The sequence below is a fragment of the Eurypyga helias genome, unplaced genomic scaffold (genome assembly GCF_000690775.1).
Source record: "Eurypyga helias isolate BGI_N326 unplaced genomic scaffold, ASM69077v1 scaffold251, whole genome shotgun sequence".
Classification (NCBI taxonomy): Eukaryota; Metazoa; Chordata; class Aves; order Eurypygiformes; family Eurypygidae; genus Eurypyga; species Eurypyga helias.
This window is the reverse complement of record NW_010228671.1, coordinates 146,010-159,817: the sequence shown is the minus strand read 5'-3', so window position 1 is coordinate 159,817 and position 13,808 is coordinate 146,010. Positions and strand designations below refer to the sequence as shown.

Genomic DNA, 13,808 nt, shown 5'->3' with positions numbered 1-13,808 from the left:
TTTCAGTAGAATGGATATTGGAATTAAATTGTGCATGCTTATACGTGACATTTAACGCCTGTGTCTTCCCTGCCTTGTGCCCCTGCAATTGCACTGACAGGAGTTACATGAGACTAACTGCAGCAGGATTTGGTCTCGTGCAGATGTACAGCACAGATTTATATGTGTAGAACAGCACTGTAGCAAGGATGATGCGAATAACATAGCTGAGGTTTAATATTTTGTTTCCTGTTTTAGGATATGATGATGTTTCAGAAACAAACTTGAGATCTTATAGTGTTCATTCTGCTAAACATGTGCAAGAGAATCGTCCTGTGCCCATTCGCAGAAAAAGAAGCATTGGTAAGAAACAAGTTATTTGTGCTTAGGGAGTAAAAACGGAGGGGGTGCTTTTGGTCAGCCAAGCAGGACATTTCGCTGGAAAAATGCGACGTGCACAAAGGAAAGAAACCCACTTCTAGTCTCTGCCTTTCCTTTTGCACAAAACGAGCCGTTGCCTGAGAAGCTGTCTTCTGGAGGATGTCCATAGGAGACAGACAAGCACAAATTCTTTACATTCACTTTCTTGTTGCAGCATGTTAGAAAGCTAGACCTTGGTTAGAAAATGCTGTGATATTCGATGTATAATTCATAGTGTGGGGAACAACTACAGCAGTGTGCTTTAAAAAACATCAACAGTTGGTAGAGTTTTCAGTACAGAAGCTCTACAAAAGGAAACAGCTTGACTCTTTATTCAAAAGAAAAAAACAGTTTATCCAAAAAATTAAAAGCCATTGACTAAAACGCTGGGGCACTGATTTCCATCATTGCGTAGGCCACCAGGCACATTTACAGGGGATTTTTTTCCTTATTAAACAATAATGATGGTGATCCAGCAAAGCCCAAATATAGACTTAAAAGAGATGTTAATGAATTTTAGAATAGGATTTGTATGCGGTGCTTGTTCATCTGATTAGGTCTGAGCGTTTTACCATTCCGTTTGACTGGAAAAGAGCCATAATCTTACCTGTAATGGGTAATTCAGAGTCAATCTATGTGTACTTTAAGCGGTGGTGGTACGCAGTAGATAGCACAGCATGCTGTCAGCGTGGATTTGCAGTGTGAATTGGCAAGCGTGCTCGTCACATTGAATGCCTCTAGAGAACAGCGGTTCTGAAACAGTCTGCTACACTTGGCACCTTACTCTGCAAGGTGTTGAATGCCTCCCCATAAAAGTCAGTGGGAACTGGATATGCTCAATAACTCGCAGGAGTTGCCAGCTATCTTGCAGTATTGGATCCGTTAATTTTCTTGAGTTCATGGCATTGAGGATTGAGAAGAATAATTTTCACTCTATTTAGCTGACTGAAACGCATCTCTTCCAAAACTAAGCCTAGATTTTCATGTTGCAGGCACAGGCTAGGCCTGAACTTCTTGTACTTCAGAAGTAACCGAAGAAGTGCAGGCAGTATTCCAGTTCCCTGACACATCTAATCCAAAGCTATCGCTGCTTCCACTGTAAGGCAAAAAAAATCCAAGCTGCCTGCTCGAGAAGTTACCATCAAACAAGTTGTCCCTGCAATTGTTATTTTTCTGGACCATTCTGACTTGTCAGCTTGACTTCTTAGAAGGGCAGTCCCGAGGCTGAGAACGATGCATGGTGTGGATTGTTCATGGCAGCATCATGCTGTAGCACAGAGCTGCTCTTTCTGATCCTCATGTGGCTGAAACAGTTGTCTGCAAGCTCACCTTCCTGAGCCCAGCAGGGTGTTGGCTTGGCTGAAAATTACACTGCAGGTTCTTCGGTCGTGCTACGCTTGTGGTTTTGCCTCATTCAAGGACTACCTAATTAAATAAAACCCATCATACACAGGGCTTTGATAACTTCATTCAAAAAAATGGCAGCTGCCCTTTGGGATGGCAGATGGACCGGAGCCCCTGATGAGGGGATGTTTAAGTTTTGGAATTGGAAACCCAAGACTGAGAAGTTTCAAGCTGGCGCAGGTGGTTTCCCAGCTCAGCCAATTTGGGTGTGATATAAATATCCTCGATGCCACTTCTGTGATGGTACCTGCCAGGTACTGCATGTTTGTGTGATAATACGTGTGTGCAGTGATGGCCCCAGCGTTGTAAAATAACAGCTGTTAGGCAGTGGCTGTGAGGCTGTATTAGAGGATCATCTAATCCGGAGAAGCCCCAGGCTTGCTGTCACTTCTGAAGAGGCAGAATTGTCTTATCTACTGGTACGTGCTCTGAGCATTGTTGGGAGCCAGGCCATTGTGAACCTTCATTTTAGGGCTGGGCTTTTGGGAGTGAGTCAAGCTTCTCTCTCGGCAAGCACACACAGTTTAGTGGTAGGCAGACAGTACTCAGCACTGACTTGTCATTGGAACTGAGAACATCGTCTCAGCCCACCAGCTAAGGCTGTACCATAAATCCATGGTGTAAAGTGTCTGGGTGCTCTGAGGTGAGAGCAGCTGCTCACCTGGAAGTGTGAATTTCTTGTGTTCGCAGAGGAAGCCATCCCGGCTGTCTGCAAGACACGGACAGTTATATATGAGATACCTCGGAGTCAGATTGATCCCACCTCTGCCAACTTCCTGATATGGCCACCCTGCGTGGAGGTGAAACGTTGCACTGGCTGTTGCAACACCAGCAGCGTGAAATGCCAACCATCGCGGATACATCACAGAAGTGTCAAGGTGAGCACAATGGGGGCTGCAGAGCCCTTAGCGGGTCCTCTTAAGTCCGAACCCCCAGGTATTCTCGTGGCTGTTCGCTGTGACCTGGATCTTTATTATCCATCCTCATAGCCGAAGGATCAGATACGATACAATGCTCCTCTCTGTTTGGAGTGAGCAGATGGCCTTTTCAAGTTACGTGATCATTGGGAAATCTGCGTTTGGATTTGATTTTCACAGGATTCCCTTTAGGTTTTTCTTCTTTTGTAATGAAAATAAAGTTGATTGTGTCTTTCCCATGATCTTGCACAGTACAAATCTTAAGAAGATAAAATGACTCAAGGGGCATTGGACTTAAAAAAATAAATAAATCACAGTATGGAATGCTGTTTTCTTAATTAAATATTATGCAGCCTAAATTGGGCTTTTATATTTGACAACATAACACTTTTGATCTGAAAAAATGTGTTTCAAATTATCTTACCCCAGGGATAGAAGACTCAACGGCTTCATGCTGTATTTACTCATTAGACAAAATCCCTGTTGCAATTTTCCAGTAAATACTACGTGAAATATTTCTTATGTTCATTCGGCTTCACTGTGTTCTAATTTTTATCAGTATTTAAACAAGTAATGTTGGTTTACATCTGCGTGTAGGAGATTAGTCTTACACTTAGCATTTATATTGTTAAGACTCTGTGTTCTTGTTGCCCTGAGTATTTTAAGAGCAGAATTTAAAAAAAACCCAACACATTCTTGAACATAAAATTGCCCGGCACAACGTACTGATCACTGTACTTGTGACAGATTTCTTACTGAGAAGGGTACTGTTAACCCACGTAGCGCTGTACATCCTAAAGACAGAATACGGCACCTAAGTCAGTTCATTGTGTTGCATACCAGCATGCATCTGTTCAGAGACGTCTGGTGTGACCGTTTCTGAACATCTGAAAAACGTTTTCGCACTCAAATAAGCAGGAGAAACATCTGAACAGATTTTCTCTGTCTTTAAATAACTGTACTTTACACTTGCTTGCTGCCCTTCTTTGAGGGGATACACTTTGCAGAAACAATTTAAAATAAAGAAAAAATTGGGATCAGTGATTATATGAGGACTAAAAACAGGCTGTGGAAGTTGAAGCACTACAATTCTACGCCATTCAAAGTAGGAGCAAAGTGCCTCGGTTATAATATCTAGTGCTGTTGCCTCTGGGTTTGATACAGCTTCCAGCTAATTCTGCTTAGGAACTAGTACATACAAAGCAGCTGGAGACACCAAACAAAAAGTTCAGCTGTGTATTGTGAACTTGCTGTTGGTACTTGTGTGTGACATTGCAACCCCGTGCTTGCTTCCTACCTCTGCAGCAATGGGGAAGGTTATAGGCATGGAGAGGTTTGGCTGGTGAAGTCCCCTGCTGCTGGGGAGACCGAGGGTTCCCTAAAAGCTGCCAACTCCACCACTGGCAGCAGCTTTGCGGGATGTCATTGCTGGGGCTGCTTCCCCAGCGCACCACCACGTTAGAGATCTTAGTTTCTCATTCAGTCTGTGGATACGGTTTTAGTGCTTTTAGATTTGCATTCATTTTAGTAGGGCGCAAGCTGAAAGTAGGCGCAGTTGAGCAGCTGCTTTTTGTGGCTGTGTAAATATATTGCCACCAGCAGTATCAATATATGTCAGCCAGCTTTGGAGGACTTTTATTTTTTTCCTCAAGCTCCAAGACTGCTCCAAAGAGTCATTAAGTAGAAGGGGAAAAAAAAGGACAAGAGGTCAAGCAGGAACAGGATGTTCATTGTAAAGGTTGTAGGCTGACCCCACTGTCACACCAGAAATCTCTGAACAGAATCCATATTTATGCCCTCCAGAGTCAGATCCTCTTGTAGCTTTGATATAATTGATGGTTTTATGAGCCTTTTGCCAATCCTACATTCAGAGCTGAATGTCTGCTCATACCATTAAGTAGCTGGCCCAGAGTGAGGGTCGCTGGAAAGGTAGGGGGAGAGGTTTTGGAGAGCCTTCTCAGCTGTTCCTGCAGTGCGGTTGGAAAGCCTCTTGTGTTTTCCCCTGATGTCAGACTGCATAAAAGCCCTCTTTTGATTAAACATTGAAAAGGCTTTCCCCACTTCCTCTTCATTGACAAGGTAGTGAGATCATAGCTGGCCCGTTCACACTAGAAAAATGTTCACCCAGAAAGGTCAGCAAGTGGGTTTGCATCATCCAACAGGCGAAAGCAAAGGGTGTTTTCTTTGTCTTACTGAGGGCCACTGTAGTCAAGGTTAAAAGACAGATGTGGTGGTGTGGGAGGAGCAGCGGAGGTGCTTGTACTGGGGATTCCTTTCTTGGGAACATGATTCAAAGGCTTTAGGGTTTGGGGTTGTCCTTACTTCGCTTTCACTCCGCCTTGGTCAGTGAAGTACCGTTAATGGACTTGTGGAATTGGAGCTGTAAGGAGGCTCCAAGCCAGGGGTGTTGGTGGCATAGCTTCCCCGAAACGGGTCCTCTAAGGTTTCCCTTTCATGGGGTGGAGTTTGTAAAAGGTAGGTTTGCCCTGCACTGTAACAGTGAGCCTGCGAGAGCACAGCCTGGTCCTAAAGACATCTCTATTCAGAAGGCTCTACCTGTACAGTACTGCAAAAATTGGACTGAAGTAAGTAAGCTGGTTGAAAGTTGCTCTTTGATAGGAAGGAAAGAATTGTATTTCTCTCCTGATAGAGTAATGGTGACAGGATTGGTGAGTTAGGAGTGTTGGTGTCTATTACACATGTATTTGCTCCTGTCTGCAAAAGCATTTCAGGGACAACTGCAGATTCTGTTGGTTCTGCGCAGCGAGATCAGGTGTTTACCAACTACCAGACCATAATGTATTTGGAGGGTTTCTGAAATTAGTCTTCCCAAGAGATTTCTCATAATGCTGAGCATGACATTCTTCATGTATTTGGTCATGGCAGCAAAAAACAGTGAATATTATAGAGCAATGCCCTGCCTATAGTGCTAATTTTGAATAGCCAAGCTGAGTATTACAGTTGTTTGCAGCAGTGCTCATTTCCAAACTAAGAAACAAAAGCTGTATCAGTCCATCTATCTCAGCTTTGCCTTCTGCTTGGCCCTGAGCCGTAGCTTTAGCCATTTCTGAATATTCAATGTTGAGCTGATTTGGGGAAAGTTAACCTAGTGTATTCTTACAGTAAATTAATGTGAGGGAAAGATGCAGAGAAAAGAAGCTAGAAAGGAAGGAATGCAGGAGCAGCTCCTCAGCTGTCATCCGGGAGTTGTTCAGAGACATTTCTAAGAGAGATGAAGAAAAATGCAGGATTTCAAAATGAGTCTTTCAGAAGAGCTACCCAGTCTCTGAAGAGGTTAAAAAGGCCTTGCAGAATAAATTGCATGTGTAGGTAAAGTGGCTGTGTGTAATGTTTGCAGGTTTAAGAACCTTTTTTCTGCAGCACTTTGATTTTTAGCTGTGGCTTAACTGGAGATTATTGCCAGCACATGGTGGGAGCTGCAGGCAGGACCAGCTGACGGGTATCACAGATCCATTTAAGAATGGGAGAAACAAGGGAAGCCCCAATATAGGTGAAGGCAAGACTGAAAACCAGAGAGGTGCCCCCAGAGCATCAGAGGAGGCCTCTCTTTGCAAGTTGTCTGACAGAGGACAAGGCTTGGCTGCTCCGACCTGCAGAAAGGACGTAGAGGCCTCACCTCAGCCATTCTCCCCCAGGTCGGCTCTCTCTCTGGTTTTCACCCCAGGCCCCTCCTCCAGCTTGGATTCTCCTTACTGTCCCCCTGACACCTTCCCAGTGTGTCCTGCGGCTGCTTCAGCTTCCCGTGCGACTGGGAGTGTCGTGGCAGGGTTTCCCACCCCCTCGGGGCCTGCCCGGGGCTGTGACGGGGCTTCTCTCTGTCAGGGCCACTCCCCGGTCGTTGGAGCTGTGGCAGGGCCGCCCTCCCTTGTGCGCCAACTGGACGTGCACCCCTGGGCCTCCCTTCCCTGCCGGGAAAACTCCCTACCCCACCCTTAGTAACTATGCACGAGGCTTTTCTTAGGAAGAGTTTTTGCCTGAGGAGTTCCCTGGAAATGTCCCTACTGGGTGTTGTGGGATGGGTGGCTGCCAGGCTCTGAGGCGCCATCCCATCTCGGCTGTGCTGGGGAGGCACACGCGTCGGCCATGCTGCGGCCTGGGCTCCGCAGGATCCCTCACCCCTGCGCAGTTCCTCTGGTGCCCTTATGCCCTGTGGACTGTGTCTTCCTCACAGACCTGAGGGCTGTAAAGGTCACAGTTGCAAAGTGAAGGCAGGTTTTTCCCTGCATCGTATCAGCACACATTTATTTTAATATGGAAGAAATAAGTGCTTCATTTGTGTGTGGGGTTTTTTTTATTCCCCATCCTGTATTTAACTATCAGCCACATCAGTTTTGCTGTTATGAGGAATTTTCTGCACTGAGATTGCTCTTGCAAGTTCTACCCTTCATAAATTTTGGCTTTGTGCTAGAGGTGTTTCGCACAGTTCTGCCTACAGTCTCGTGTTTTTTATGTTATTACTCCCTGATTTCATCTCTTCTGGAGAAGCTCTAGAAAAGGTGTTCCCATGATATTTCCATTAGGCCACATATTTTCATCAGATTTTATTTTCATTTTTACTTAGCTGCCACACCGTAGTGCAGGGTAGTACCTAGATAGGCCCTTTAACTAAGCTAGTCAGTTATTTCACTGTCTTTCTCTTAGAGAGTTCTTATATAGTGATATTTTGTGGGTTTGGAGGATTTGGGGTTGCCATGGTTTTTGAGTTTTGTTGTGTTAGAGACAAGTAAAAGAAACTGATGTTGGTTTGTTGAGGACTGATCATCTCAAAGCATTTGGTAATACAATTGAGAGTAACTGTACAAGATAAACACCAGGGAGAAAAATACAAAGAAGAAAAAAACCTGTTAGCACAGGTATCCCCGTTTATACCCACTGAAAAAATCGGACCTGCAACCTTTATCATTTCAGATTAGCAGTAGTCACAGATCCTGCGTGGCAGCAGGTATAACAGATGTCACAAGCACAGCAATTTATCTGGTTCGTGCTGCTTCAGTTTGAATATTTGCAACATGTTACAAAACCACATTCCTTCCACTTGTGTAGCATGAAGTAGGGCAGTGGAACCTATGCTGGGTTGTATTCTGACTACAACACAGTAAAAAACAGCTTTAAATTGCTGCATAAATTCATTATGATCCTATTTTTTTTTTTTCCTGTTGTTTAATACCACATGGCCACAGGAACTGCGTGTATTTTTCGGTTTGGAAAACAAACCAAAACAAGGACAGGCTTTAAAAAGCTTGATTACAGTTTATTTTTGTTGCGTGTAAGTTTTAGTAAGACTGGTTTATTCTAACAGCTGTAATAAGCGTGGCAGATCTGAAAGCTGTTTCATGATTGCTGGGTCTCTTTCTTTGTCTCTGATGATGGAGGTGTTTTAATTACTGTTTGTTTTGGTTGATTTTAAGGATTAGTCATCCTTTGTTGCCACATGACTCAGTTGTACCATACATTTTTCAAATCTTTGCGTTCAAGAGCTCGGTGGAGTTGGGTTTTGCTAGAAGATTTTGAAACACACTGCTTAGTGTGCTTAGTTAGTATTTCAGCAAAAGCCCTCTTGTAGCTCATGGCGCGTTCTTAATCTGTTTATATGGAGATCTGACAGTTCTGGAAGATACCTTTTAATGTGCACACTTCAGTTATTGCATCTGTCTCTCTGCAACTTTTGTTTGCTGGCTAAATGAAAATCGTCTCCAGATCTTGTTGATAGAAGAGGTGGTGACTAAAATGTAGGTCTGAACTCCTCGCTCCATGAAACCAATGGCAGATCTCCCGTTGACTTTAATAAGGCCAGGATTCTGCTCTAGTTTCTGTCATTCAGGGGTCCTTGGTAGCTTGTGTCCACAGAGCCAGGAGAGTGTTTCTGGGAACTGGGAACGTGATGGTTTTTTCCAGCCACCACTCTAATTTTGTGACACTGTTGTTCCAGTATTAGGAGTGCCAGGGAATGATCTTCATGGTGTGAAGGCTGATTTGGAGCATTAAATCCCCACCAAACACACCAGTAAACCATTGCCAGAATGTAGTAGTGTAATTGTGGATGCTTTGTTTGGTAGTAACTGGAGCTTTTGGTTGGGTCAGACTTTATGGCTTTGTCGTGTAACAGACAACCACCCTCTCTTGTCCTGCTCTCATCTGTCCTGTTCATAATGCACACTTGTACTGTGTAGTTGTCTTGTTTGCTGGGACAGACACACTGCAGCCCCCTTTTGTCGAATGGTAGATAAATCATTAGAAGGACTGAGATGCTGTGGATTAATTCCAGTGATTTCCATTGCAAGCAAATGATTATCACCTACTCGTGCAGTGTTTAACACAATTGTAAACCAAACACTGGCCCCTTGCACACCGTCTAGCACTCTTTTTGCCCACATTATGCCGTATTCCCTTGCGCGGCCAAGACCATGGTGCCTGTTAGACTCAGCACAAGTCAGTACCCAGCATCCCACGGTCCATTTCAGCACACCAGCACTGCAGCGTTCCTGTCCCCGGCGCTGTTCTGCCTCTCCTGGCTGCTGGTACCGAGTTGGTCAGGATGTCCTCATTTTCAGTATGCCCCCACCCCAACCTCCTCTTCTGCATCGGTTTCCTTCAGATGGGACCGGCATGTAGCCAGAGCTTCTCCAGCGTGCTCCTTCCCCCATCCTCACCTTGCCCTCCAGATTTCTTCTTTTTTCCATGGATGCCAGTGCTTTGGCCCAAAGTGGAGCAGTGCAGTTGGATGGGCTGAAGAGAAATAGCATACCTACTAGCTGTCCGTAATAAAGCCAGAGGCTGGATACAGTTTGTGGGTGGTAGTTCCCTTGGACCTAAAAACAATGCATGGGAGCTCTTGTAGACAAGTCCCAGGTCATAGCAAGAAGCGAGTAGGGTTGAGATGGCTGCTTTCTAAGCTGATAATTCAGATCCTGGTTTTGTAGAGTTGACACTTTACTTTCAGAAGGCTCCGGAGACACAAGTTTGTAAATCATAAAATGTATTATAAACCAGCCTAATGCCTTCACTCTTAGCTTTCATCTTAAGTACGTGTGCAGAAGATCATGCTAAAAGTGGTAGGCTGCAAGAACAACCACAGATTTGAATCCGAGTAGAAGTTTATTGTGATATATGTGAAAAACGAGTTGCTTAAAACTTCAAACAAAAGTGAATGGGAAATTGTTTAATCTCTTGGGGGAAAAGAAAATTGTTTCAAACTGCTGAACTTGAATAAACAAATAGTCTGTGCAATAAATAGTTACACGATGCTCAATTAAGATAAAAGGTGATTAGTATGTTAACATTCTATATGGGTTTGGCTACCCTGTTAAAAATAGAGGTATATAGTTATCTGTCTTCAGTTCTGAACTATAACTATGTTAATGTGTCTCAGTACATACCTCGTCGTATTTTATAGGTGGCAAAAGTGGAATATGTTAGAAAAAAGCCAAAATTAAAAGAAGTTCTGGTGAGATTAGAAGAGCATATGGAATGCACCTGTACATCATCAAATACTAATTCAGATTATAGAGAAGAAGAAACTGGTATGTTTTCCTTTTATTTTTGCATTACTGCTGATTTCATATGGACCTTATTTTTATATTAGTAAAGAATGTAAAGCAGACTGCTTCCAGTGAACTCAGTAGAAGCTCCCAGCTACTTCTCTGTGTGGTGAAGATGCAAAACTAGGGACAGTTTGTGCTGTATAAAGCTTCTGGATTGGAAGTTTCAAGTGTATCAATTCTCATTAGGTTAGCCTTTAAATAAATGTAAATGTCCAATAGTATTCAGGTCTTGCTTAACTAAGTTAAAAGTTGTTACGTTGCAGCTTATTGGTGAATCTGTTGCAAAATTTCTTTAGACTTTGTGGAGACAAAGCTGAGGCTGAGATTTACTTGACCTTGGGGAAGATATTAATGAAATGAATGTAAAGCGCTTAGGGATAAATTCGTTATTCAAGACTAAGGAGTTTTGAAACAGCATTGCCCATTCCTGTTGTTTTCTTACAAGAATTTATTGCCAGTTGACATGTGAAACCTAAGTTTGCCTTATCAAGACAATATTGAAGTTACCATGGGGAAAGATTTATGGGGAAAAATATTTACTTTCAATCTGACTTTCATGAAACCAACTAAAATCATTAGCTCAGATCTTTTTAATAGGGTGCAATCAATGCAGAACTTGCCACATATTCAGGAAACCCACTACGGTAGAAAGGACACCTCCCTTTCGTCTGATTTTGGTTGAAGGCAGCCTCAGAAGTTTGTTTTGCGCCTCTGCTGGGGACTTAAGGGTGCAGTAGATCCAGCCCAAAATTGGGGTTAGTGAAGAGCAGGTAAATATAGGAGGAAGGTTGCCCAGGGGTGATGGATTTTGTAGGTGGCTGGGTAAGGAAGGGCTCTCTGTGCTGTCTCCATCCAGCATGGAGACATAAATCTGGTCTGAGTGAATGTAAACTTCAGTTGCTATGTACAGAGAAGAAGAATTAGAATTTGTATAAAAGCAAAGTTAGGCCTCTGCTGTGACTTTATTGGACATCAGTTTAAAATCTGAGCTGAGTGTTTTAGCTGAAAATAGGTTGAGTTATGAGTAGACAAAACCACATTTAAAATGGTTATTTTTATGTGTATATGGTTTGATATTTTTTCCTATGTCTTCTATTTGGAAAAAGTTTCATTAGATCAATTTCAGTTTTCCAAAATGTCTTTAATTGCCAAAGACTAAGCAGTTAAGATTTCAAGATGGAGACTTTTCTTTTTGATGTGTGCGAATAATGGGGTAGAGTTGTCATGGAAAAATATAGATTTCTAGGATTTAATTACTGATAGGAACAAAACTTGTACCAGCAAGTGGATGGTGAGCTGAAAATAGCTTAACTACAGAGCTGAAAGCAAATGTTGAATACTGCATGGTAACAGTAATTATACATGGATCTTGGAAATGACGTATGCAATGCCAACTTCGTTTATTATTTCTTTACTTTTGTATAATTACTTTGTAAACGGAATGTCAAATCAGACGTTATAAAGTTATTACTTTAATGCAAAGGATAATGAGATTTCTTTGAAATGTAAACGGTTTGAGTATTTATTACTTCAGTGTTCAACAAAATGTATTACCTTAGGGCTTTTTACCAGCCCTGCCCTTATGTTAACAGGAAGGCCTAGGGAATCAGGTAAAAAACGGAAACGAAAAAAGTTAAAACCAACATAAAACCTACTGGAACTATTTGATATTCAGGTAGGACCTGTATGCTGAACACCCTAATAGCACAAGTACTGGAAAACTTAATCAAATATCATCACTTCAACTTAATCACTGTTCAAAATCTTGACACTTGCTACCTCAAGGCTGCAAAGAGATTAGATTTGATTGGCTTTGATAATTCTACCTGCTGGTATTTTTCCTTTAAGCTCCACATCACCATCAGCATCTTACATTCTTGAGCTACTTCCTTTTCTTGCCTTTTTTGTTTCTTTTTTTTTTTTTTTTTTGAGGGTTCTAATACTTCAGCTTCTGAAATCTCAGGTTCCATTGCCTCTGCTTTTGTTTCATTATTATTGATTTCTGAGGTCAAAGCATCATGTAATAATGCATGAATGAATTGCCAGGTTACAAATAGTGGTGTTTCCAGTCATTGGCTGTAAAACATTGAGTGTACATACAGCAAATACTATGATATGCATGACCATCAAACCCATGGTTTGGCTTGAACTGGGATTGATTGTACATGCACCTGAGACGATTTGATGATCTGCTGACCTGACAAGGAAGATGCTTAGAAACACCTTTTATTGGTGTTGCAGGGCTCTGTGTTACTTACACTGACTTATTGAGATTTTTTTTTTTTTTTTTTTTTTGGTCCATTCAGTCTCAGTAGGATGATGACAGTCATCAAAATTCATGAGGTTCTCAGTGTAGTGAAAAACTAACACCCTCTCAATGCAAAAATGACTGAAATCCTTTGGCCAGCATATTAGCAATGTATGATGATGGCGATACACCTTCCAAATTAAATACGTAATTTCTATTTCTTAATTACTTGAAATTATGTAAGCTGCAGCACTTGCAATTGTTGCTAGTATTTGGAGCGGGAATGATTTGGATTTTGCAGTGTCTGTACCTAACACATGGTGAATTTAATTTCAAGCACCTATTTTTGCACATAAACTCCCAATGGCAGTTTTCATTTATACTGATGTACCGTTTCTAAAGAATGCTAAACTTGATATCCTGTTTCAGATTAACAGGTATTTATTGGGAGTAGTATGATAGAAGCAAAGATTTTCTAAAATTCAACTTTAAAAGTCAGCATGTAAACTCAATCAAAACAGCATTTAGAACTTCTTGTCCCAGGTTAGTGACTCTTCATGCAGAAAAGTTTTTTTTTTTAAGTCATCTACTTAGAGGATAGGACCTTTGATTCTAATCATAGAGTTATTGTATCTTTTTTCTCTCCTGCAGATGTAAGGTGAAAATAAGCTAGAAAAAAAACTTCTCTCTGGGACATGGATGTACATGGTTTGTTACATTCCTGAACCTACTATGTATGGTGCTTATTGACTGTATACTTTATTTGTTCTCCTGTGTGAAAAACTGGCTCAAAAGAACACTTAATGAGAACAAAGAGACAATGTACATTTGTTTAATGTGACATCAAAGCAAGTATTGTAGCACTCTGTGAAACAATAGGAAGCTTCCCTGTCCAAAAAAGAAAAAAAAAGAAAGAAAAACAGAAAAAAAAAAAGACAGTTCAGTGAATGGAGGATACCAAAAGTACTCAAAAACATGACAAAAATCTAAGTGAATAGTGGATTTCTGTCAGAGCAGTCAACGGTGCTTTACGTCAAGAAATGTGCCTGCGTTCTTGATGAAGATGGATGGACACTGGTGGACTTAAGGCACAAAAAAAGCAGGAATGTATGAAACGATCAAATGCCACGCAAACACTATAGAACAATACATCCTTGCTTGGTGGTGTTTTAAAGTCTATACAAAAAAACCTTCTGGGGAGCCTTAAGTGGATTTTTTTTTTTTTTTTTACACCATAAAGTGATTATTAAGTTTTCTTTTTACTCTTTGCCTAGCTTT

The 13,808-nt window shown here is 41.8% G+C and overlaps 1 protein-coding gene across 1 annotated transcript; it reads left to right on the top strand.

Annotated features, from left to right (window-relative positions):
• Window positions 1-237: 237 nt before the first annotated feature.
• Window positions 238-13,425, top strand: PDGFA (platelet-derived growth factor alpha polypeptide; the record flags this gene model as incomplete). The annotated part of the gene is made up of 4 exons (XM_010159854.1): window positions 238-342; window positions 2,494-2,681; window positions 10,135-10,261; window positions 13,182-13,425. Coding segments are annotated over 4 exons (431 nt in total), but the record flags the coding sequence as incomplete, so codon positions are not given.
• Window positions 13,426-13,808: the final 383 nt, after the last annotated feature.